The sequence below is a fragment of the Oncorhynchus kisutch genome, unplaced genomic scaffold (assembly GCF_002021735.2).
Source record: "Oncorhynchus kisutch isolate 150728-3 unplaced genomic scaffold, Okis_V2 Okis04b-Okis11a_hom, whole genome shotgun sequence".
Classification (NCBI taxonomy): Eukaryota; Metazoa; Chordata; class Actinopteri; order Salmoniformes; family Salmonidae; genus Oncorhynchus; species Oncorhynchus kisutch.
Genome location: NW_022261981.1, coordinates 11,807,669 through 11,830,021, shown reverse-complemented (window position 1 = coordinate 11,830,021; position 22,353 = coordinate 11,807,669). Strand labels below are relative to the sequence as shown.

General features: G+C 42.9%; 1 protein-coding gene across 1 annotated transcript in view; it reads right to left on the bottom strand.

Moving 5' to 3' along the window:
• Positions 1 to 22,353, bottom strand: part of LOC109887202 (AT-rich interactive domain-containing protein 5B-like) — a 134,767-nt gene that overhangs the window by 45,811 nt on the left and 66,603 nt on the right. Inside the window, exons 5-7 of the mRNA XM_031813183.1 lie at positions 14,375 to 14,493; positions 9,418 to 9,631; positions 3,791 to 3,843 (exon numbers count right to left, since the gene is read on the bottom strand). Of these exons, the coding sequence (XP_031669043.1) occupies positions 3,791 to 3,843; positions 9,418 to 9,631; positions 14,375 to 14,493 (386 nt within the window). The remainder of the gene's footprint in view (positions 1 to 3,790; positions 3,844 to 9,417; positions 9,632 to 14,374; positions 14,494 to 22,353) is intronic.

The following is a 22,353-nucleotide window of genomic DNA, read 5'->3' as shown; positions in this document are numbered from 1 at the left end:
GAGACAGAGAGAGAGAGACAGAGAGATGAGAGACCAGAGACAGATGGTTTTAAGTATGTCAGTCTCAGTTCAACACCAGCTGAGCTACAGCCTCTCAGCCCCTATTCCCTTATAGTGAACTACTGTTGCCCTGGTCCCTACGGCTATATACAGGGAGTAGGGGGGCTATTTGGATGCAGGCCACAACTGAATTGGATCATGTGGGATGTGACTGTTTCCCAATGACATCATGTTCCTCTTTTATTCCATATTACATTAGACAAGTTTGTTCGTCACATGTACAGGGAGAGATCTACTCGCCGGGGTACATGATATTCTGTTGCTCTGAGCTCCAACAGTGCAGGTCATGAAGAGAAGCCAAATTAAACATAATACAAATGATTAAATATATATATACAGTACCAGTCAAATGATTAATATATATATATATATATACAGTACCAGTCAAATGATTAATATATATATACAGTACCAGTCAAATGATTAATATATATATACAGTACCAGTCAAATGATTAATATATATATATATATATACAGTACCAGTCAAATGATTAATATATATATACAGTACCAGTCAAATGATTAATATATATATATATATACAGTCAAATGATTAATATATATATATATATATATATACAGTACCAGTCAAATGATTAATATATATATATATATACAGTACCAGTCAAATGATTAATATATATATATATATACAGTACCAGTCAAATGATTATATATATATATATATACAGTACCAGTCAAATGATTATATATATATATATATACAGTACCAGTCAAATGATTAATATATATATATATATATATATATATACAGTACCAGTCAAATGATTAATATATATATATATATATATATACAGTACAAATGATTAATATATATATATATATATATATACAGTACCAGTCAAATGATTGGACACCTTCTCATTCAAGGATTTTTCTTTATTTTTACTATTTTCAACATTGTAGAATAATAGTGAAGACATCAAAACTATGAAATAACACATATGGAATCAAGTAGTAACCAAACAAGTGTTCAACAAAACAAAATATATTTTAAGACTGCACTTGAAGAAACCTTAAAAGTTCTTGACATTTTCCGTATTGACTAAAAGAATGATGGACTGTCGTTTCTCTTAGTTTGAGATGTTCTTGACATTTTCCGTATTGACTAAAAGAATGATGGACTGTCGTTTCTCTTAGTTTGAGATGTTCTTGACATTTTCCGTATTGACTAAAAGAATGATGGACTGTCGTTTCTCTTAGTTTGAGATGTTCTTGACATTTTCCGTATTGACTAAAAGAATGATGGACTGTCGTTTCTCTTAGTTTGAGATGTTCTTGACATTTTCCGTATTGACTAAAAGAATGATGGACTGTCGTTTCTCTTAGTTTGAGATGTTCTTGACATTTTCCGTATTGACTAAAAGAATGATGGACTGTCGTTTCTCTTAGTTTGAGATGTTCTTGACATTTTCCGTATTGACTAAAAGAATGATGGACTGTCGTTTCTCTTAGTTTGAGATGTTCTTGACATTTTCCGTATTGACTAAAAGAATGATGGACTGTCGTTTCTCTTAGTTTGAGATGTTCTTGACATTTTCCGTATTGACTAAAAGAATGATGGACTGTCGTTTCTCTTAGTTTGAGATGTTCTTGACTTTTTCTTTATCTAACTAGGCAGTTCAGAACAAATTCTTATTTACAATGGCGACCTACCAAAAGGCCTCTTGCGGGGGTCTGGGATTAAAATGAATAAATAAATACAATATAAATAGGACAAACACACATCACAACAAGAGTGACAACACAACACTACATAGAGACCTAAGCCAATAACCTAGCAAGGCAGCAACACGTGAGAAAACAGCATGGTAGCAACACAACATAACACCAACATGGTAGCAACACAACATGGTAGAAGCACAAAACATGGTACAAACATTATTGGGCACAGACAACAGCACAAAGGGCACGAAGGTAGAGACAACAATACATCACGCAAAGCAGCCACAACTGTCAGTAAGAGTGTCTATGATTGAGTCTTTGAATGAGGAGATTGAGATAAAACTGTCCAGTTTGAGTGTTTGTTGTAGCTCGTCACTAGTTGCAGCGAACTGAAAAGAGGAGTGACCCAGGGATGTGTGTGCTTTGGGGACCTTTAACAGAATGTGACTGGCAGAACGGGTGTTGTATGTGGAGGATGAGGGCTGCAGTAGATATCTCAGATAAGGGGGAGTGAGGCTTAACAGAATGTGACTGGCAGAACGGGTGTTGTATGTGGAGGATGAGGGCTGCAGTAGATATCTCAGATAAGGGGGAGTGAGGCCTAACAGAATGTGACTGGCAGAACGGGTGTTGTATGTGGAGGATGAGGGCTGCAGTAGGTGTCTCAGATAAGGGGGAGTGAGGCTTAACAGAATGTGACTGGCAGAACGGGTGTTGTATGTGGAGGATGAGGGCTGCAGTAGATATCTCAGATAGGGGGGAGTGAGGCCTAAGAGTGTTTTCTAAATAAGCATCAACCAGTGGGTCTTGCGACGGGTATACAGAGATTACCAGTTTACAGAGGAGTATAGAGTGCAGTGATGTGTCCTATAAGGAGCATTGGTGGCAATTCTGATGGCCGAATGGTAAAGAACATCTAGCAGCTCGAGAGCACCCTTACCTACCGATCAATAAATTACATCTCCGTAATCTAGCATGGGTAGGATGATCATATGAATCAGGGTTAGTTTGGCAGCTGGGGTGAAAGAGGAACGATTACGATAGAGGAAACCAAGTCTAGATTTATCTTTAGCCTGCAGCTTTGATATGTGCTGAGAGAAGGACAGTGCGCCGTACAGCCATACTCACAAGTACTTGTAAGAGGTGACTATCTCAAGCTCTAAACCCTCAGAGGTAGTAATAACACCTGTGGGGAGAGGGACGTTCTTCCTACCAAACCACATGATCTTTGTTTTGGAGGTGTTCAGAACAAGGTTAAGGGCAGAGAAAGCTTGTTGGACACTAAGAAAGCTTTGTTGTAGAGCGTTTAACACTAAATCCAGGGAGGGGCCAGCTGAGTATAAGACTGTATCATCTGCATATAAATGGATGAGAGCTTCCTACTGCCTGAGCTATGTTGTTGATGTAAATTGAGAAGAGAGTGGGGCCTAAGATCGATCCTTGGGGTACACCCCTGGTGACGGGCAGTGGCAGAGACAGCAGATGTTCTGACTTTATACACTGCACTCTTTGAGAGGTAGTTAGCAAACCAGGCCAAAGACCCCTCAGAGACACCAATACTCCTTAGCTGGCCCACAAGAATGGAATGGTCTACCGTATCAAAAGCTTTGGCCAAGTCAATAAAAATAGCAGGACAACATTGCTTAAAATCAAGGGCAATGGTGAAATCATTGAGGACCTTTAAGGTTGCAGTGACGCATCCATAACCTGAGAGGAAACCAGATTGCATACCTGAGAGAATACTATAGACATCAAGAATGCCAGTCAGTTGATTGTTGATTAAGTTTCTCCAACACTTTTGATAAACAGGGCAAAATAGAAAAAGGCCTATAACAGTTAGGATCAGCTTGATCTCCCCATTTAAATAAAGGACGAACTGTGGCTGCCTTCCAAGCACTGGGAACCTCCCCAGAAAGGAGAGACAGGTTAAAAAGGTCAGAGATAGGCGTGGCGATGACAGTGTCAGAGGAAACGCTGAGGGACAAACATAAAGCTATACAAACCCTTTATTTCACCATGATTTAGACTGAGAAATCACTTACCAGCTCATATCCTCCAAGGGTCTCTGCTGCTTGAAACATGTTCCAAAGGTTTACTGTTAGAGGGACAATAATAGTGAGATCAATAAGACAATAACACCAAGACAACCCCAGTTGGAATGTTCTGTCTATACAACGATCAATAACACCAAGACAAACCCAGTTGTAATGTTCTGTCTATACAACGATCAATAACACCAAGACAACCCCAGTTGTAATGTTCTGTCTATACAACGATCAATAACACCAAGACAAACCCAGTTGGAATGTTCTGTCTATACAACGATCAATAACACCAAGACAAACCCAGTTGTAATGTTCTGTCTATACCACGATCAATAACACCAAGACAAACCCAGTTGTAATGTTCTGTCTATACCACGATCAATAAGACAATAACACCAAGACAAACCCAGTTGTAATGTTCTGTCTATACCACGATCAATAACACCAAGACAAACCCAGTTGTAATGTTCTGTCTATACAACGATCAATAACACCAAGACAAACCCAGTTGGAATGTTCTGTCTATACAACGATCAATAACACCAAGACAAACCCAGTTGGAATGTTCTGTCTATACAACGATCAATAACACCAAGACAAACCCAGTTGGAATGTTCTGTCTATGCAACGATCAATAACACCAAGACAAACCCAGTTGGAATGTTCTGTCTATGCAACGATCAATAACACCAAGACAACCCCAGTTGTAATGTTCTGTCTATACAACGATCAATAACACCAAGACAACCCCAGTTGTAATGTTCTGTCTATACAACGATCAATAACACCAAGACAAACCCAGTTGTAATGTTCTGTCTATACAACGATCAATAACACCAAGACAACCCCAGTTGGAATGTTCTGTCTATACAACGATCAATAACACCAAGACAAACCCAGTTGTAATGTTCTGTCTATACAACGATCAATAACACCAAGACAAACCCAGTTGTAATGTTCTGTCTATACAACGATCAATAACACCAAGACAAACCCAGTTGGAATGTTCTGTCTATACAACGATCAATAACACCAAGACAACCCCAGTTGGAATGTTCTGTCTATACAACGATCAATAACACCAAGACAACCCCAGTTGGAATGTTCTGTCTATACAACGATCAATAACACCAAGACAAACCCAGTTGTAATGTTCTGTCTATACAACGATCAATAACACCAAGACAAACCCAGTTGTAATGTTCTGTCTATACAATGATCAATAAGACAATAACACCAAGACGAACCCAGTTGTAATGTTCTGTCTATACCACGATCAATAAGACAATAACACCAAGACGAACCCAGTTGTAATGTTCTGTCTATACAATGATCAATAAGACAATAACACCAAGACGAACCCAGTTGTAATGTTCTGTCTATACAACGATCAATAAGACAATAACACCAAGACGAACCCAGTTGTAATGTTCTGTCTATACAACGATCAATAAGACAATAACACCAAGACGAACCCAGTTGTAATGTTCTGTCTATACAACGATCAATAAGACAATAACACCAAGACGAACCCAGTTGTAATGTTCTGTCTATACAACGATCAATAAGACAATAACACCAAGACGAACCCAGTTGTAATGTTCTGTCTATACAACGATCAATAAGACAATAACACCAAGACGAACCCAGTTGTAATGTTCTGTCTATACAACGATCAATAACACCAAGACAAACCCAGTTGTAATGTTCTGTCTATACAACGATCAATAACACCAAGACAACCCCAGTTGGAATGTTCTGTCTATACAACGATCAATAACACCAAGACAACCCCAGTTGGAATGTTCTGTCTATACAACGATCAATAACACCAAGACAACCCCAGTTGGAATGTTCTGTCTATACAACGATCAATAACACCAAGACAACCCCAGTTGGAATGTTCTGTCTATACAACGATCAATAACACCAAGACAACCCCAGTTGGAATGTTCTGTCTATACAACGATCAATAACACCAAGACAACCCCAGTTGGAATGTTCTGTCTATACAACGATCAATAAGACAATAACACCAAGACAACCCCAGTTGGAATGTTCTGTCTATACAACGATCAATAAGACAATAACACCAAGACAACCCCAGTTGTAATATTCTGTCTATACAACGATCAATAAGACAATAACACCAAGACAAACCCAGTTGTAATATTCTGTCTATACAACGATCAATAAGACAATAACACCAAGACAAACCCAGTTGTAATATTCTGTCTATACAACGATCAATAAGACAATAACACCAAGACAAACCCAGTTGTAATATTCTGTCTATACAACGATCAATAAGACAATAACACCAAGACAAACCCAGTTGTAATATTCTGTCTATACAACGATCATAAGACAATAACACCAAGACAAACCCAGTTGTAATATTCTGTCTATACAACGATCAATAAGACAATAACACCAAGACAAACCAGTTGTAATATTCTGTCTATACAACGATCAATAAGACAATAACACCAAGACAAACCCAGTTGTAATATTCTGTCTATACAATACAGTCAGTCTATACAATACAGTCAGTCAGTCAGTCAGTCAGTCAGTCAGTCAGTCAGTCAGTCAGTCAGTCAGTCAGTCAGTCAGTCAGTCAGTCAGTCAGTCAGTCAGTCAGTCAGTCAGTCAGTCAGTCAGTCAGTCAGTCAGTCAGTCAGTCAGTCAGTCAGTCAGTCAGTCAGTCAGTCAGTCAGTCAGTCAGTCAGTCAGTCAGTCAGTCAGTCAGTCAGTCAGTCAGTCAGTCAGTCAGTCAGTCAGTCAGTCAGTCAGTCAGTCAGTTCAGTCAGTCAGTCAGTCAGTCAGTCAGTCAGTCAGTCAGTCAGGTCAGTCAGTCAGTCAGTCAGTCAGTCAGTCAGTCAGTCAGTCAGTCAGTCAGTCAGTCAGTCAGTCAGTCAGTCAGTCAGTCAGTCAGTCAGTCAGTCAGTCAGTCAGTCAGTCAGTCAGTCAGTCAGTCAGTCAGTCATCAGTCAGTCAGTCAGTCAGTCAGTCAGTCAGTCAGTCAGTCAGTCAGTCAGTCAGTCAGTCAGTCAGTCAGTCAGTCAGTCAGTCAGTCAGTCAGTCAGTCAGTCAGTCAGTCAGTCAGTCAGTCAGTCAGTCAGTCAGTCAGTGTCAGTCAGTCAGTCAGTCAGTCAGTCAGTCAGTCAGTCAGTCAGTCAGTCAGTCAGTCAGTCAGTCAGGTCAGTCAGTCAGTCAGTCCAGTCAGTCAGTCAGTCAGTCAGTCAGTCAGTCAGTCAGTCAGTCAGTCAGTCAGTCGTCAGTCAGTCAGTCAGTCAGTCGTCAGTCAGTCAGTCAGTCAGTCAGTCAGTCAGTCGTCAGTCAGTCAGTCAGTCAGTCAGTCAGTCAGTCAGTCAGTCAGTCAGTCAGTCAGTCAGTCAGTCAGTCAGTCAGTCAGTCAGTCAGTCAGTCAGTCAGTCAGGTCAGTCAGTCAGTCAGTCAGTCAGTCAGTCAGTCAGTCAGTCAGTCAGTCAGTCAGTCAGTCAGTCAGTCAGTCGTCAGTCAGTCAGTCAGTCAGTCAGTCAGTCAGTCAGTCAGTCAGTCAGTCAGTCAGTCAGTCAGTCAGTCAGTCAGTCAGTCAGTCAGTCAGTCAGTCAGTCAGTCAGTCAGTCAGTCAGTCAGTCAGTCAGTCAGTCAGTCAGTCAGTCAGTCAGTCAGTCAGTCAGTCAGTCAGTCAGTCAGTCAGTCAGTCAGTCAGGTCAGTCAGTCAGTCAGTCAGTCAGTCAGTCAGTCAGTCAGTCAGTCAGTCAGTCAGTCAGTCAGTCAGTCAGTCAGTCAGGTCAGTCAGTCAGTCAGTCAGTCAGTCAGTCAGTCAGTCAGTCAGTCAGTCAGTCAGTCAGTCAGTCAGTCAGTCAGTCAGTCAGTCAGTCAGTCAGTCAGTCAGTCAGTCAGTCAGTCAGTCAGTCAGTCAGTCAGTCAGGTCAGTCAGTCAGTCAGTCAGTCAGTCAGTCAGTCAGTCAGTCAGTCAGTCAGTCAGTCAGTCAGTCAGTCAGTCAGTCAGTCAGTCAGTCAGTCAGTCAGTCAGTCAGTCAGTCAGTCAGTCAGGTCAGTTCAGTCAGTCAGTCAGGTCAGTCAGTCAGTCAGTCAGTCAGTCATACCTACAACATTCAAAAGGGATTTTAAGATTTTTTAAATATCAACACTTCTTACATTGAAAAGGAAAACCTGTTTTAATACAGTATTAATAACATATTAATTACAATGTACAGGACAATTCCATACTGTAGTGTCTGTCAATGACATTCTCTAAAAGGAATATCACTGATTAGTCCAGAGGATCAATCTGGCTTTCATCAGGATTCCATACATTTGTCATGATGGCCTTCTCTCCCTTATTCTACCCCCATATCCTTCTCTCCTCCTCTCTCTCAAACCTCCTCCCTCCTCTCTCTTATTCTACCCCCATATCCTTCTATCCTCCTCTCTCTCCATCCTCTTCTCCTCCTCTCTCTTATTCTACCCCCATATCCTCCTGTCCTGCTCTGTTCTGCTCTGCTCTGTTCTGTTCTGCTCTGTTCTGCTCTGCTCTGTTCTGCTCTGTTCTGCTCTGTTCTGTTCTGTTCTGCTCTGTTCTGTTCTGTTCTGCTCAGCTGTGTTCTGCTCAGCTGTGTTCTGCTCTGCTCTGCTCTGCTCTGTTCTGCTCTGGTCCGCTCTGCTGTGTTCTGCTCTGCTCTGCTCTGCTCTGCTCTGCTCTGTTCTGCTCTGTTCTGCTCTGTTCTGCTCTGCTCAGCTGTGTTCTGCTCTGTTCTGCTCAGCTGTGTTCTGCTCCGTTCTGCTCAGCTGTGTTCTGCTCTGTTCCGCTCTGCTGTGTTCTGCTCTGCTCTGTTCTGCTCTGCTCTGCTCTGTTCTGCTCTGCTCTGTTCTGTTCTGCTCTGTTCTGCTCAGTTGTGTTCTGCTCTGCTCAGTTGTGTTCTGCTCTGCTCTGTTCTGCTCTGCTCTGTTCTGTTCTGTTCTGCTCAGCTGTGTTCTGCTCTGTTCTGCTCAGCTGTGTTCTGTTCTGTTCTGCTCAGCTGTGTTCTGCTCTGTTCTGCTCAGCTGTATTCTGTTCTGTTCTGCTCAGCTGTGTTCTGCTCTGTTCTGTTCTGCTCAGCTCTGTTCTGCTCTGTTCTGCTCAGCTGTGTTCTGCTCTGTTCTGTTCTGTTCTGCTCAGCTGTGTTCTGCTCTGTTCTGTTCTGTTCTGCTCAGCTGTGTTCTGCTCTGTTCTGTTCTGTTCTGCTCAGCTGTGTTCTGCTCTGTTCTGCTCTGTTCTGCTCAGCTGTGTTCTGTTCTGCTCTGTTCTGTTCTGTTCTGCTCAGCTGTGTTCTGCTCTGTTCTGTTCTGTTCTGCTCAGCTCTGTTCTGCTCTGTTCTGTTCTGCTCTGTTCTGCTCTGTTCTGCTCTGTTCTGCTCAGCTGTGTTCTGCTCTGTTCCGCTCTGCTGTGTTCTGTTCTGCTGTTCTGCCCCATGTTAGCATCGTTGTTCCTGGACTCAATGCAGGGCTGATACCATGTTGACACAGCAGCACCTGACCCTGGTGGCCTGACAGACAGACTGACAGCATCTAGTGAGAAAACAGAGGTGTTGGCTCCAGAAAGATAGAGGCAGTAAAAGAAGGAGGCTTCTACTTACTCTGTTTGAAGCCCAGGTAGGGGATCCTCTCTATGGGCGTCCTCCTCTCCTTCATGTATTTATACAGAGCTACTAGGAAGGCCTGTTCATCAGGAGGACACTCCTCACCTCCTCCCCCTGTTCTTCCTTTAGGGGAGACCCTCTTACAGCATATGCTGCCTCTACTGATTCCTTTAGGCCACCTGGACAGCACTGCCTTGGACTCAGGCTTCACCTGAAGACACAGAGGACAGAGAAGGACATGAGAACAGAGATGGACATGAGGGCAGAGATGGGGGCAGAGATGGACATGAGGGCAGAGATGGACATGAGGGCAGAGATGGACATGAGGGCAGAGACGGACATGAGGGCAGAGATGAGGGCAGAGATGGACATGAGGGCAGAGATGGACATGAGGGCAGAGAAGGACATGAGGGCAGAGAAGGACATGAGGGCAGAGAAGGACATGAGGGCAGAGATGGACATGAGGGCAGAGATGGACATGAGGGCAGAGATGGACATGAGGGCAGAGATGGACATGAGGGCAGAGATGGACATGAGGGCAGAGATGGACATGAGGGTATAGATAGACATGAGGGAAGAGATGGACATGAGGGCAGAGATGGACATGAGAACAGAGATGGACATGAGGGGCAGAGATGGACATGAGGGCAGAGATGGACATGAGGGCAGAGATGGACATGAGGGCAGAGATGGACATGAGGGCAGAGATGGACATGAGGGAAGAGAAGGACATGAGGGAAGAGAAGGACATGAGGGAAGAGAAGGACATGAGGGCAGAGAAGGACATGAGGGAAGAGATGGACATGAGGGAAGAGATGGACATGAGGGCAGAGATGGACATGAGGGAAGAGATGGACACGAGGGCAGAGATGGACATGAGGGCAGAGATGGACATGAGGGCAGAGATGGACATGAGGGCAGAGATGGACATGAGGGCAGAGATGGACATGAGGGAAGAGATGGACATGAGGGCAGAGATGGACATGAGGGCAGAGATGGACATGAGGGCATAGATGGACATGGGTGCAGAGATGGACATTAGAGCAACGGACATCAGTGCCCGACCTCACTAACGCTCTGAATGGAAGACAGTCCCCTCAGCAATGTTCCAACATCTAGTGGAAAGAGTGGAGGCTGTTATAGCAACAAAACAATTTAAACCTGCAAATTTAGTTAACCTCTAATGACTCTCCATCCCGCATGAGGGAGCGTAATCATTGCCTGACACTAATTAGCATAACGCAATATTCCTAGAAAATATTCCTATTCATGAAAATCACAAATGAAATATATTGAGACACAGCTTAGCCTTTTTTTAATCACCCTGTCATCTCAGATTTTCAAAATATGCTTTACAGCCAAAGCTAGACAATCATTTGTGTAAGTTTATCGATAGCCTAGCATAGCATTTTGTCCAGCTAGCTGCAGGTACTTGGTCCTGGAAATCAGAAAAGCAATCAAATTAAATAGTTTACCTTTGATGAGCTTCGGATGTTTTCACTCACGAGATTTCCAGTTAGATAGCAAATGTTCCTTTTTTTCCCAAAATATTATTTTTGTAGGCGAAATAGCTCCGTTTGTTCATCACGTTTGGCTGAGAAATAATTTAGTACGCCCAATTTTTCAGTTTTTGATTTGTTAAAACAGTTTGAAATATTCAATAAATGTCGTTCCACTTCATGATTGTGTCCCACTTGTTGTTGATTCTTCACAAAAAAATACAGTTTTATATCTTTATGTTTGAAGCCTGAAATGTGGCAAAAGGTAGCAAAGTTCAAGGGGGCCGAATACTTTCGCAAGGCACTGTATTGCTTACACTATCGTTAAAATATCGCTTTTGATAAAGCTATCACTAGCGCTAATGCTTTCGCTAATGCTATCGCTGTTGTTATTGCCATGGTTTATGCTATTACGATCATTATCGGTATTCTGAGTAACTACTCATTTGGTCGAAAATGAGTTAATATATTTTTTGCTACATTAAATACATGCTTAATCATGTGGACAAGTATCCTGCCTCTATTATATTGCATTTTGGAGAAAATGGAGGTCATGTTAGCAGTAACTGCATAGAGCTACTGTGAAACCAAGGTAAATAAAAGCCATTTTTCTCAGTTCCACGCTATGAGCAATTGCCTTTTTGCTTGGTATGAATGAATGAATGGGAGTGAAGGACAATATGTGAAACTCCCCTGGTACACTGTTTATGAGCAGTGGTGAAGGAGGTGAAGTGAAGCCCAGCCGGCTGATAGTTTACTTCATTTTATGAGCTGAATGGGACAAAATGTGAAGCTCCTCCGGAAAACTGTTTTGTTTGTTTCATATAAGCAGGATAGTGGAACTGTATCTGTGAGCCGGCTGAATGTGAAACTGTATCTGTGGGCTGGCTGAATGTGAAACTGTATCTGTGAGCCGGCTGAATGTGAAACTGTATCTGTGAGCTGGCTGAATGTGAAACTGTATCTGTGAGCTGGCTGAATGTGAAACTGTATCTGTGAGCTGGCTGAATGTGAAACTGTATCTGTGAGCTGGCTGAATGTGAAACTGTATCTGTGAGCCGGCTGAATGTGAAACTGTATCTGTGGGCTGGCTGAATGTGAAACTGTATCTGTGAGCCGGCTGAATGTGAAACTGTATCTGTGAGCATGCTGAATGTGAAACTGTATGTGTGAGCCGGCTGAATGTGTTACTGTATCTGTGAGCAGGCTGAATGTGAAACTGTATCTGTGAGCTGGCTGAATGTGTAACTGTATCTGTGAGCAGGCTGAATGTGGAACTGTATCTGTGAGCAGGCTGAATGTGAAACTGTATCTGTGAGAAGGCTGAATGTGTAACTATATCTGTGAGCAGGCTGAATGTGTAACTGTATCTGTGAGCTGGCTGAATGTGTAACTGTATCTGTGAGCAGGCTGAATGTGAAACTGTATCTGTGAGCTGGCTGAATGTGTAACTGTATCTGTGAGCAGGCTGAATGTGAAACTGTATCTGTGAGCTGGCTGAATGTGAAACTGTATCTGTGAGCTGGCTGAATGTGAAACTGTATCTGTGAGCTGGCTGAATGTGAAACTGTATCTGTGAGCCGGCTGAATGTGAAACTGTATCTGTGAGCATGCTGAATGTGAAACTGTATGTGTGAGCCGGCTGAATGTGTTACTGTATCTGTGAGCAGGCTGAATGTGAAACTGTATCTGTGAGCAGGCTGAATGTGAAACTGTATCTGTGAGCCGGCTGAATGTGTAACTGTATCTGTGAGCTGGCTGAATGTGTAACTGTATCTGTGAGCCGGCTGAATGTGTAACTGTATCTGTGAGCTGGCTGAATGTGTAACTGTATCTGTGAGCAGGCTGAATGTGGAACTGTATCTGTGAGCAGGCTGAATGTGAAACTGTATCTGTGAGCAGGCTGAATGTGTAACTGTATCTGTGAGCAGGCTGAATGTGTAACTGTATCTGTGAGCTGGCTGAATGTGTAACTGTATCTGTGAGCAGGCTGAATGTGAAACTGTATCTGTGAGCTGGCTGAATGTGTAACTGTATCTGTGAGCAGGCTGAATGTGAAACTGTATCTGTGAGCCGGCTGAATGTGTAACTGTATCTGTGAGCCGGCTGAATGTGTAACTGTATCTGTGAGCAGGCTGAATGTGTAACTGTATCTGTGAGCTGGCTGAATGTGTAACTGTATCTGTGAGCCGGCTGAATGTGTAACTGTATCTGTGAGCTGGCTGAATGTGTAACTGTATCTGTGAGCAGGCTGAATGTGGAACTGTATCTGTGAGCAGGCTGAATGTGAAACTGTATCTGTGAGCAGGCTGAATGTGTAACTGTATCTGTGAGCAGGCTGAATGTGTAACTGTATCTGTGAGCAGGCTGAATGTGTAACTGTATCTGTGAGCAGGCTGAATGTGTAACTGTATCTGTGAGCTGGCTGAATGTGTAACTGTATCTGTGAGCTGGCTGAATGTGTAACTGTATCTGTGAGCTGGCTGAATGTGTAACTGTATCTGTGAGCTGGCTGAATGTGTAACTGTATCTGTGAGCTGGCTGAATGTGTAACTGTATCTGTGAGCTGGCTGAATGTCAAGGTGTGTATCGGTGAGCCGGCTGAATGTGTAACTGTATCTGTGAGCTGGCTGAATGTGAAACTGTATCTGTGAGCAGGCTGAATGTGTAACTGTATCTGTGAGCTGGCTGAATGTGTAACTGTATCTGTGAGCAGGCTGAATGTGAAACTGTATGTGTGAGCAGGCTGAATGTGAAACTGTATCTGTGAGCAGGCTGAATGTGAAACTGTATCTGTGAGCTGGCTGAATGTGTAACTGTATCTGTGAGCAGGCTGAATGTGTAACTGTATCTGTGAGCAGGCTGAATGTGTAACTGTATCTGTGAGCAGGCTGAATGAGAAACTGTATGTGTGAGCAGGCTGAATGTGAAACTGTATCTGTGAGCAGGCTGAATGTGAAACTGTATCTGTGAGCAGGCTGAATGTGTAACTGTATCTGTGAGCAGGCTGAATGTGTAACTGTATCTGTGAGCAGGCTGAATGTGTAACTGTATCTGTGAGCAGGCTGAATGTGTAACTGTATCTGTGAGCTGGCTGAATGTGAAACTGTATCTGTGAGCAGGCTGAATGTGAAACTGTATCTGTGAGCAGGCTGAATGTGGAACTGTATCTGTGAGCAGGCTGAATGTGTAACTGTATCTGTGAGCCGGCTGAATGTCAAGGTGTGTGTCGGTGTGAACATATTATTTTAAACCTATGTAGTTCAGTCCTAGAGTTAGTGTATACCAATGGTCTGTATTATGTCATGTTCTATGTTCTGTGTGGAACCCAGGAAGAGTAGCTGCTACGTTAGTAGTCTTGGGGATCCTAATCAATTACTAAATAGTAATGAATGCTATACCTGTGGGCCCAGAGGAGAGACCAGTGCTAATGCTATTGCTATCAGATGTTGTACCTTGGCAGGGGCCTTGCCCTCTGTGTTGCACGTCTCCTTGCCTGCTGGTGTATTCTGGGAGTCGCAGCGATGCGAGACGGACAGCTTCTTTTTCCGAGGCCGGCCCTTCAGGTTGGGAGCTAGAGGAGAGAGAGAAACACTGTTGTCAACAGAGTGGAGTCACAGTGGAGTCAGAGACACAGAGGAGTCAGAGATGCAGAGACACAGAGACACTGTGGAGTCAGAGACAATATGGAGTCAGAGACAATATGGAGTCAGAGACACAGAGGAGTCAGAGATGCAGAGACACAGAGGCACAGAGGAGTCAGAGACACAGAGGAGTCAGAGACACAGAGACACACTGAGGAGACCGGGGGACAGAGACACACCGAGGAGACAGAAACACACAGAGGAGACAAACACACCGAGGAGACAGAAACACACCGAGGAGACAGAAACACACCGAGGAGACAGAAACACACTGAGGTGACAGAAACACACTGAGGAGACAGGGGGACAGAAACATACTGAGGAGACAGAAACACACTGAGGAGACAGAAACACACTGAGGAGACAGAAACACACTGAGGAGACAGAAACACACTGAGGAGACAGAAACACACTGGAGAGACAGAAACACACTGGAGAGACAGAAACACACTGAGGAGACAGAAACACACTGAGGAGACAGAAACACACTGAGGAGACAGAAACACACTGGAGAGACAGAAACACACTGGAGAGACAGAAACACACTGGAGAGACAGAAACACACTGGAGAGACAGAAACACACTGAGGAGACAGAAACACACTGAGGAGACAGGGGGACAGAAACACACTGAGGAGACAGGGGGATAGAAACACACTGAGGAGACAGGGGACAGAAACACACTGAGGAGACAGAAACACACGGAGGAGACAGAAACACACCGAGGAGACAGAAACACACTGGGGAGACAGAAACACACTGGGGAGACAGAAACACACTGGGGAGACAGAAACACACTGGGGAGACAGAAACACACTGAGGAGACAGAAACACACTGGGGAGACAGAAACACACTGGGGAGACAGAAACACACTGGGGAGACAGAAACACACTGGGGAGACAGAAACACACTGAGGAGACAGGGGGACAGAAACACACTGAGGAGACAGGGGGACAGAAACACACAGAGGAGACAGAAACACACAGAGGAGACAGAAACACACTGAGACAGAAACACACTGAGGAGACAGAAACACACTGGGGAGACAGAAACACACTGAGGAGACAGGGGGACAGAAACACACTGAGGAGACAGAAACACACAGAGGAGACAGAAACACACAGAGGAGACAGAAACACACTGAGGAGACAGAAACACACTGAGGAGACAGAAACACACTGGGGAGACAGAAACACACTGGGGAGACAGAAACACACTGGGGAGACAGAAACACACTGGGGAGACAGAAACACACTGGGGAGACAGAAACACACTGGGGAGACAGAAACACACTGAGGAGACAGAAACACACCGAGGAGACAGAAACACACCGGGGAGACAGAAACACACTGGGGAGACAGAAACACACAGAGGAGACAGAAACACACAGAGGAGACAGAAACACACAGAGGAGACAGAAACACACAGAGGAGACAGAAACACACAGAGGAGACAGAAACACACAGAGGAGACAGGAAACACACAGAGGAGACAGAAACACACTGAGGAGACAGGGGGACAGAAACACACAGAGGAGACAGAAACACACAGAGGAGACAGAAACACACAGAGGAGACAGAAACACACAGAGGAGACAGAAACACACAGAGGAGACAGAAACACACAGAGGAGACAGGAAACACACAGAGGAGACAGAAACACACAGAGGAGACAGAAACACACAGAGGAGACAGAAACACACAGAGGAGACAGAAACACACAGAGGAGACAGAAACACACAGAGGAGACAGAAACACACTGAGGAGACAGAAACACACTGAGGAGACAGGGGGACAGAAACACACTGAGGAGACAGAAACACACTGAGGAGACAGAAACACACTGAGGAGACAGAAACACACTGAGGAGACAGAAACACACTGAGACAGAAACTCACTGAAACACAAACTCACTGAAACCCACTCTTTGTCCTGGATGGACCTGATATCATGTCAACCCTCCTCATCCGTATCCCACCCTCCTCATCCGTATCCCACCCTCCTCATCCGTATCCCACCCTCCTCATCCGTATCCCAGCTGCACCACAATAGAGCGCCAATCTACAGAAACATTCATATCGATGTGCTGTAAAATAACAGACTGTAGAGAATAGAGCAGGGCTGTAAAATAACAGACTAGAGAATAGAGCAGTGCTGTAAAATAACAGACTAGAGAATAGAGCAGGGCTGTAAAATAACAGACTGTAGAGAATAGAGCAGGGCTGTAAAATAACAGACTAGAGAATAGAGCAGGGCTGTAAAATAACAGACTAGAGAATAGAGCAGGGCTGTAAAATAACAGACTGTAGAGAATAGAGCAGGGCTGTAAAATAACAGACTAGAGAATAGAGCAGGGCTGTAACATAACACACTGTGGAGAATAGAGCAGGGCTGTAAAATAACAGACTGTAGAGAATAGAGCAGGGCTGTAAAATAACAGACTGTAGAGAATAGAGCAGGGCTGTAAAATAACAGACTGTAGAGAATAGAGCAGGGCTGTAAAATAACAGACTAGAGAATAGAGCAGGGCTGTAACATAACACACTGTGGAGAATAGAGCAGGGCTGTAAAATAACAGACTAGAGAATAGAGCAGGGCTGTAAAATAACAGACTAGAGAATAGAGCAGGGCTGTAAAATAACAGACTAGAGAATAGAGCAGGGCTGTAACATAACACACTGTGGAGAATAGAGCAGGGCTGTAAAATAACAGACTAGAGAATAGAGCAGGGCTGTAAAATAACAGACTAGAGAATAGAGCAGGGCTGTAACATAACAGACTGTAGAGAATAGAGCAGGGCTGTAAAATAACAGACTAGAGAATAGAGCAGTGCTGTAAAATAACAGACTGTAGAGAATAGAGCAGGGCTGTAAAATAACAGACTAGAGAATAGAGCAGTGCTGTAAAATAACAGACTGTAGAGAATAGAGCAGGGCTGTAAAATAAGACTGTAGAGAATAGAGCAGGGCTGTAAAATAAGACTAGAGAATAGAGCAGGGCTGTAAAATAACAGACTGTAGAGAATAGAGCAGGGCTGTAAAATAACAGACTAGAGAATAGAGCAGGGCTGTAACATAACAGACTAGAGAATAGAGCAGGGCTGTAAAATAACAGACTAGAGAATAGAGCAGGGCTGTAAAATAACAGACTGTAGAGAATAGAGCAGGGCTGTAAATAACAGACTAGAGAATAGAGCAGGGCTGTAAAATAACAGACTGTAGAGAATAGAGCAGGGCTGTAAATAACAGACTAGAGAATAGAGCAGGGCTGTAAAATAACAGACTGTAGAGAATAGAGCAGGGCTGTAAAATAACAGACTGTAGAGAATAGAGCAGGGCTGTAAAATAACAGACTGTAGAGAATAGAGCAGGGCTGTAAAATAACAGACTGTAGAGAATAGAGCAGGGCTGTAAAATAACAGACTAGAGAATAGAGCAGGGCTGTAAAATAACAGACTAGAGAATAGAGCAGGGCTGTAAAATAACAGACTGTAGAGAATAGAGCAGGGCTGTAAAATAACAGACTGTAGAGAATAGAGCAGGGTTGTAAAATAACAGACTAGAGAATAGAGCAGGGCTGTAAAATAACAGACTGTAGAGAATAGAGCAGGACTGTAAAATAACAGACTAGAGAATAGAGCAGGTCTGTAAAATAACAGACTAGAGAATAGAGCAGGGCTGTAAAATAACAGACTAGAGAATAGAGCAGGGCTGTAAAATAACAGACTGTAGAGAATAGAGCAGGGCTGTAAAATAACAGACTAGAGAATAGAGCAGGTCTGTAAAATAACAGACTAGAGAATAGAGCAGGGCTGTAAAATAACAGACTAGAGAATAGAGCAGGGCTGTAAAATAACAGACTAGAGAATAGAGCAGGGCTGTAAAATAACAGACTGTAGAGAATAGAGCAGGCCTGTAAATAACAGTTTGTAGAGAAGTAGGTTACAAGATAAATTATTTATTACTATGAACTGAAGAAGGCCATTGTGTGAGTTGGAGTGAGTCCCAACCGGTGGTCTCTCAGTCAACAAATGAATAAAGTATTTGATAATACACTATTTTCTAATCTAGTATTTAATGTTGCTCAGCTCGTAGCTGTCAGAGCATAGGGACAGAGGAGACAGGGGACAGAAACACACTGAGGAGACAGAAACACACCGAGGAGACATGGGGACAGAAACACACCGAGAAGACAGAAACACACGGAGGAGACAGAAACACACCGAGGAGACAGAAACACACCGAGGAGACAGAAACACACCGAGGAGACAGAAACACACTGAGGAGACAGAAAGGGACTCAGATGTCCCCAGGGAACATGTAAAAAGGGAATAATGGAAATGTGGTTTTAATTTGACATGATTCAAACAGTTACTGGAAGACTTTTCTACAGCCTCGGTTCTCTGAGCTGCGGGAGGCTGGCCAACTGAGTATCAGATCATACATGGACTTAATAAATGAAGTATGTATGGAGGAACAACTGTAACACACCAACCCTGAACCCCTCCGCCCCCGTAGGAAAGGAAAGGGCCAGTCCAGATACATTTAGTTTCAATGCCTTTCAGACCGGCCTCAGAGTGGTGGTCCCGGAATGACCAGGGGGGAATATGAGAGGGTTGTAGAGGGTTGTAGAGGATTATAGAGGGTTGTAGAGGGTTACATAGGGTTGTAGAGGGTTACATAGGGTTATAGAGGGTTATAGAGGGATGTAGAGGATTATAGAGGGTTGTAGAGGGTTACATAGGGTTATATAGGGTTGTAGAGAGTTACATAGGGTTATAGAGGGTTATAGAGGGTTGTAGAGGGTTATAGAGGGTTGTAGAGGGTTATAGAGGGTTATAGAGAGTTACATAGGGTTGTAGAGGGTTGTAGAGGGTTATAGAGGGTTACATAGGGTTGTAGAGGGTTATAGAGGGTAATAGGGGGTTGTAGTAGAGGGTTGAAGAGGGTTGTATAGGGCTATAGAGGGTTTTAGAGGGTTATAGAGGGTGGTAGAGGGTTATAGAGGGTTACATAGGGTTGTAGAGGGTTACAGAGGGTTATAGAGGGTTATAGAGGGTAATAGGGGGTTGTAGTAGAGGGTTGAAGAGGGTTGTATAGGGCTATAGAGGGTTTTAGAGGGTTATAGAGGGTGGTAGAGGGTTATAGAGGGTTACATAGGGTTGTAGAGGGTTGTAGAGGGTTATAGAGGGTTACATAGGGTTGTAGAGGGTTATAGAGGGTTGTAGAGGGTTGTAGAGGGTTGTAGAGGGTAGTAGAGGGTTGTAGAGGGTTGTAGAGGGTTACATAGGGTTGTAGAGGGTTGTAGAGGGCTATAGAGGGTTTTAGAGGGTTTTAGAGGGTTATAGATGGTTATAGAGGATTGTAGAGGGTTATAGAGGTTTATAGAGGGTTGTATAGGGTTATAGAGGTTTATAGAGGGTTGTATAGGGTTATATAGGGCTGTAGAGGTATATACAGGGTTGTAGAGGGATATAGAGGGTTGTAGAGAGTTGTAGAGGCTAGAAGAGTGTTGTATAGGGTTGTAGAGTGTTGTATAGGGTTGTAGAGTGTTGTATAGGGTTGTAGGGTGTTGTATAGGGTTGTAGAGTGTTGTATAGGGTTGTAGGGTGTTGTATAGGGTTGTAGAGTGTTGTATAGGGTTGTAGAGTGTTGTAGAGGGCTGTAGAGTGTTATAGAGGGTTGTAGAGGGATGTATAGGGTTATAGAGGGTTGTAGAGGGGTATAGAGGGTTATAGAGAGTTGTAGAGGGTTATAGAGCGTTATAGAGCGTTGTAGAGGGGTATAGAGGGTTATAGAAGGCTATAGATAGTTGTAGAGGGTTATAGAGGGTTATAGAGAGTTGTAGAGGGCTGTAGAGGGTTGTAGAGGGTTGTAGAGGGTTGTAGAGGGTTATAGAGGGTTATAGAGTGTTGTAGAGGGTTATAGAGTGTTGTAGAGGGGTATAGAGGGTTATAGAGGGTTATAGAGTGTTGTAGAGGGTTGTAGGGATTGTACACACCTGATCTCAGAACTGTGCTGTTATACATACAGTTGAAGTCGGAAATGCACATACATTCAGGTTGGAGTCATTAAAACCTCTTTTTCAACCACTCCACTAATTTCTTAACAAACTGTAGTTTTGGCAAGTCGGTTAGGACATCTACTTTGCGCATGACACAATACATTTTTCCAACAATTGTTTACAAAACAGATTATTTCACTTATAATTCACTGTACCACAATTCCAGTGGGTCAGAAGTTTACAGACACTAAGTTGACTGTGCCTTTAAACAGCTTGGAAAATGCCAGAAAATTATGTCATGGCTTTAGAAGCTTCTGATAGGCTAATTGACATCATTTGAGTCAATTGGAGGTGTACCTGTGGATGTATTTCAAAGCCTACCTTCAAACTCAGTGACTCTTTGCTTGAAACAGGTACAAAAGTGTCTATATCCACAGTAAAACGAGTCCGCTCAGCAAGGAAGTAGCCACTGCTCCAAAACCGGCATAAAAAAGCTAGACTACGGTTTGCAACTGCACATGGGGACAATGATCGTACTTTTTGGAGAAATGTCCTCTGGTCTAATGAAACAAAAATAGAACTGTTTGGCCATAATGACCATAATGACCCTCGTTATGTTTGGAGGAAAAAGGGGGAGGCTTGCAAGCCGAAGAACACCATCCCAACCGTGAAGCACAGGGGTGGCAGCATCATGTTGTGGAGGTGCTTTGCTGCAGGAGGGACTGGTGCACTTCACAATATAGATTATGAAGAAGGACAATTATGTGGATACTTACATTTTTTTTATCTTTATTTAACCAGGCAAGTCAGTTAAGAACAAATTCTTATTTTCAATGACATCCTAGGAACAGTGGGTTAACTGCCTGTAACTTTTGTACCTTGTCAGCTCAGGGGTTTGAACTTCTAACCATTAGGCTACCCTGCCGCCCCAACACATAGTCTATAGACGATGTGTATACTATATTCTATCTGTATGTGTCTATAGACTACGTGTATACTATATTCTATCTGTATGTGTCTATAGACTACGTGTATACTATATTCTATCTGTATGTGTCTATAGACTACGTGTATACTATATTCTATCTGTATGTGTCTATAGACTACGTGTATACTATATTCTATCTGTATGTGTCTATAGACTACGTGTATACTATATTCTATCTGTATGTGTCTATAGACTACGTGTATACTATATTCTATCTGTATGTGTCTATAGACTACGTGTATACTATATTCTATCTGTATGTGTCTATAGACTACGTGTATACTATATTCTATCTGTATGTGTCTATAGACTACGTGTATACTATATTCTATCTGTATGTGTCTATAGACTACGTGTATACTATATTCTATCTGTATGTGTCTATAGACTACGTGTATACTATATTCTATCTGTATGTGTCTATAGACTACGTGTATACTATATTCTATCTGTATGTGTCTATAGACTACGTGTATACTATATTCTATCTGTATGTGTCTATAGACTACGTGTATACTATATTCTATCTGTATGTGTCTATAGACTACGTGTATACTATATTCTATCTGTATGTGTCTATAGACTACGTGTATACTATATTCTATCTGTATGTGTCTATAGACTACGTGTATACTATATTCTATCTGTATGTGTCTATAGACTACGTGTATACTATATTCTATCTGTATGTGTCTATAGACTACGTGTATACTATATTCTATCTGTATGTGTCTATAGACTACGTGTATACTATATTCTATCTGTATGTGTCTATAGACTACGTGTATACTATATTCTAT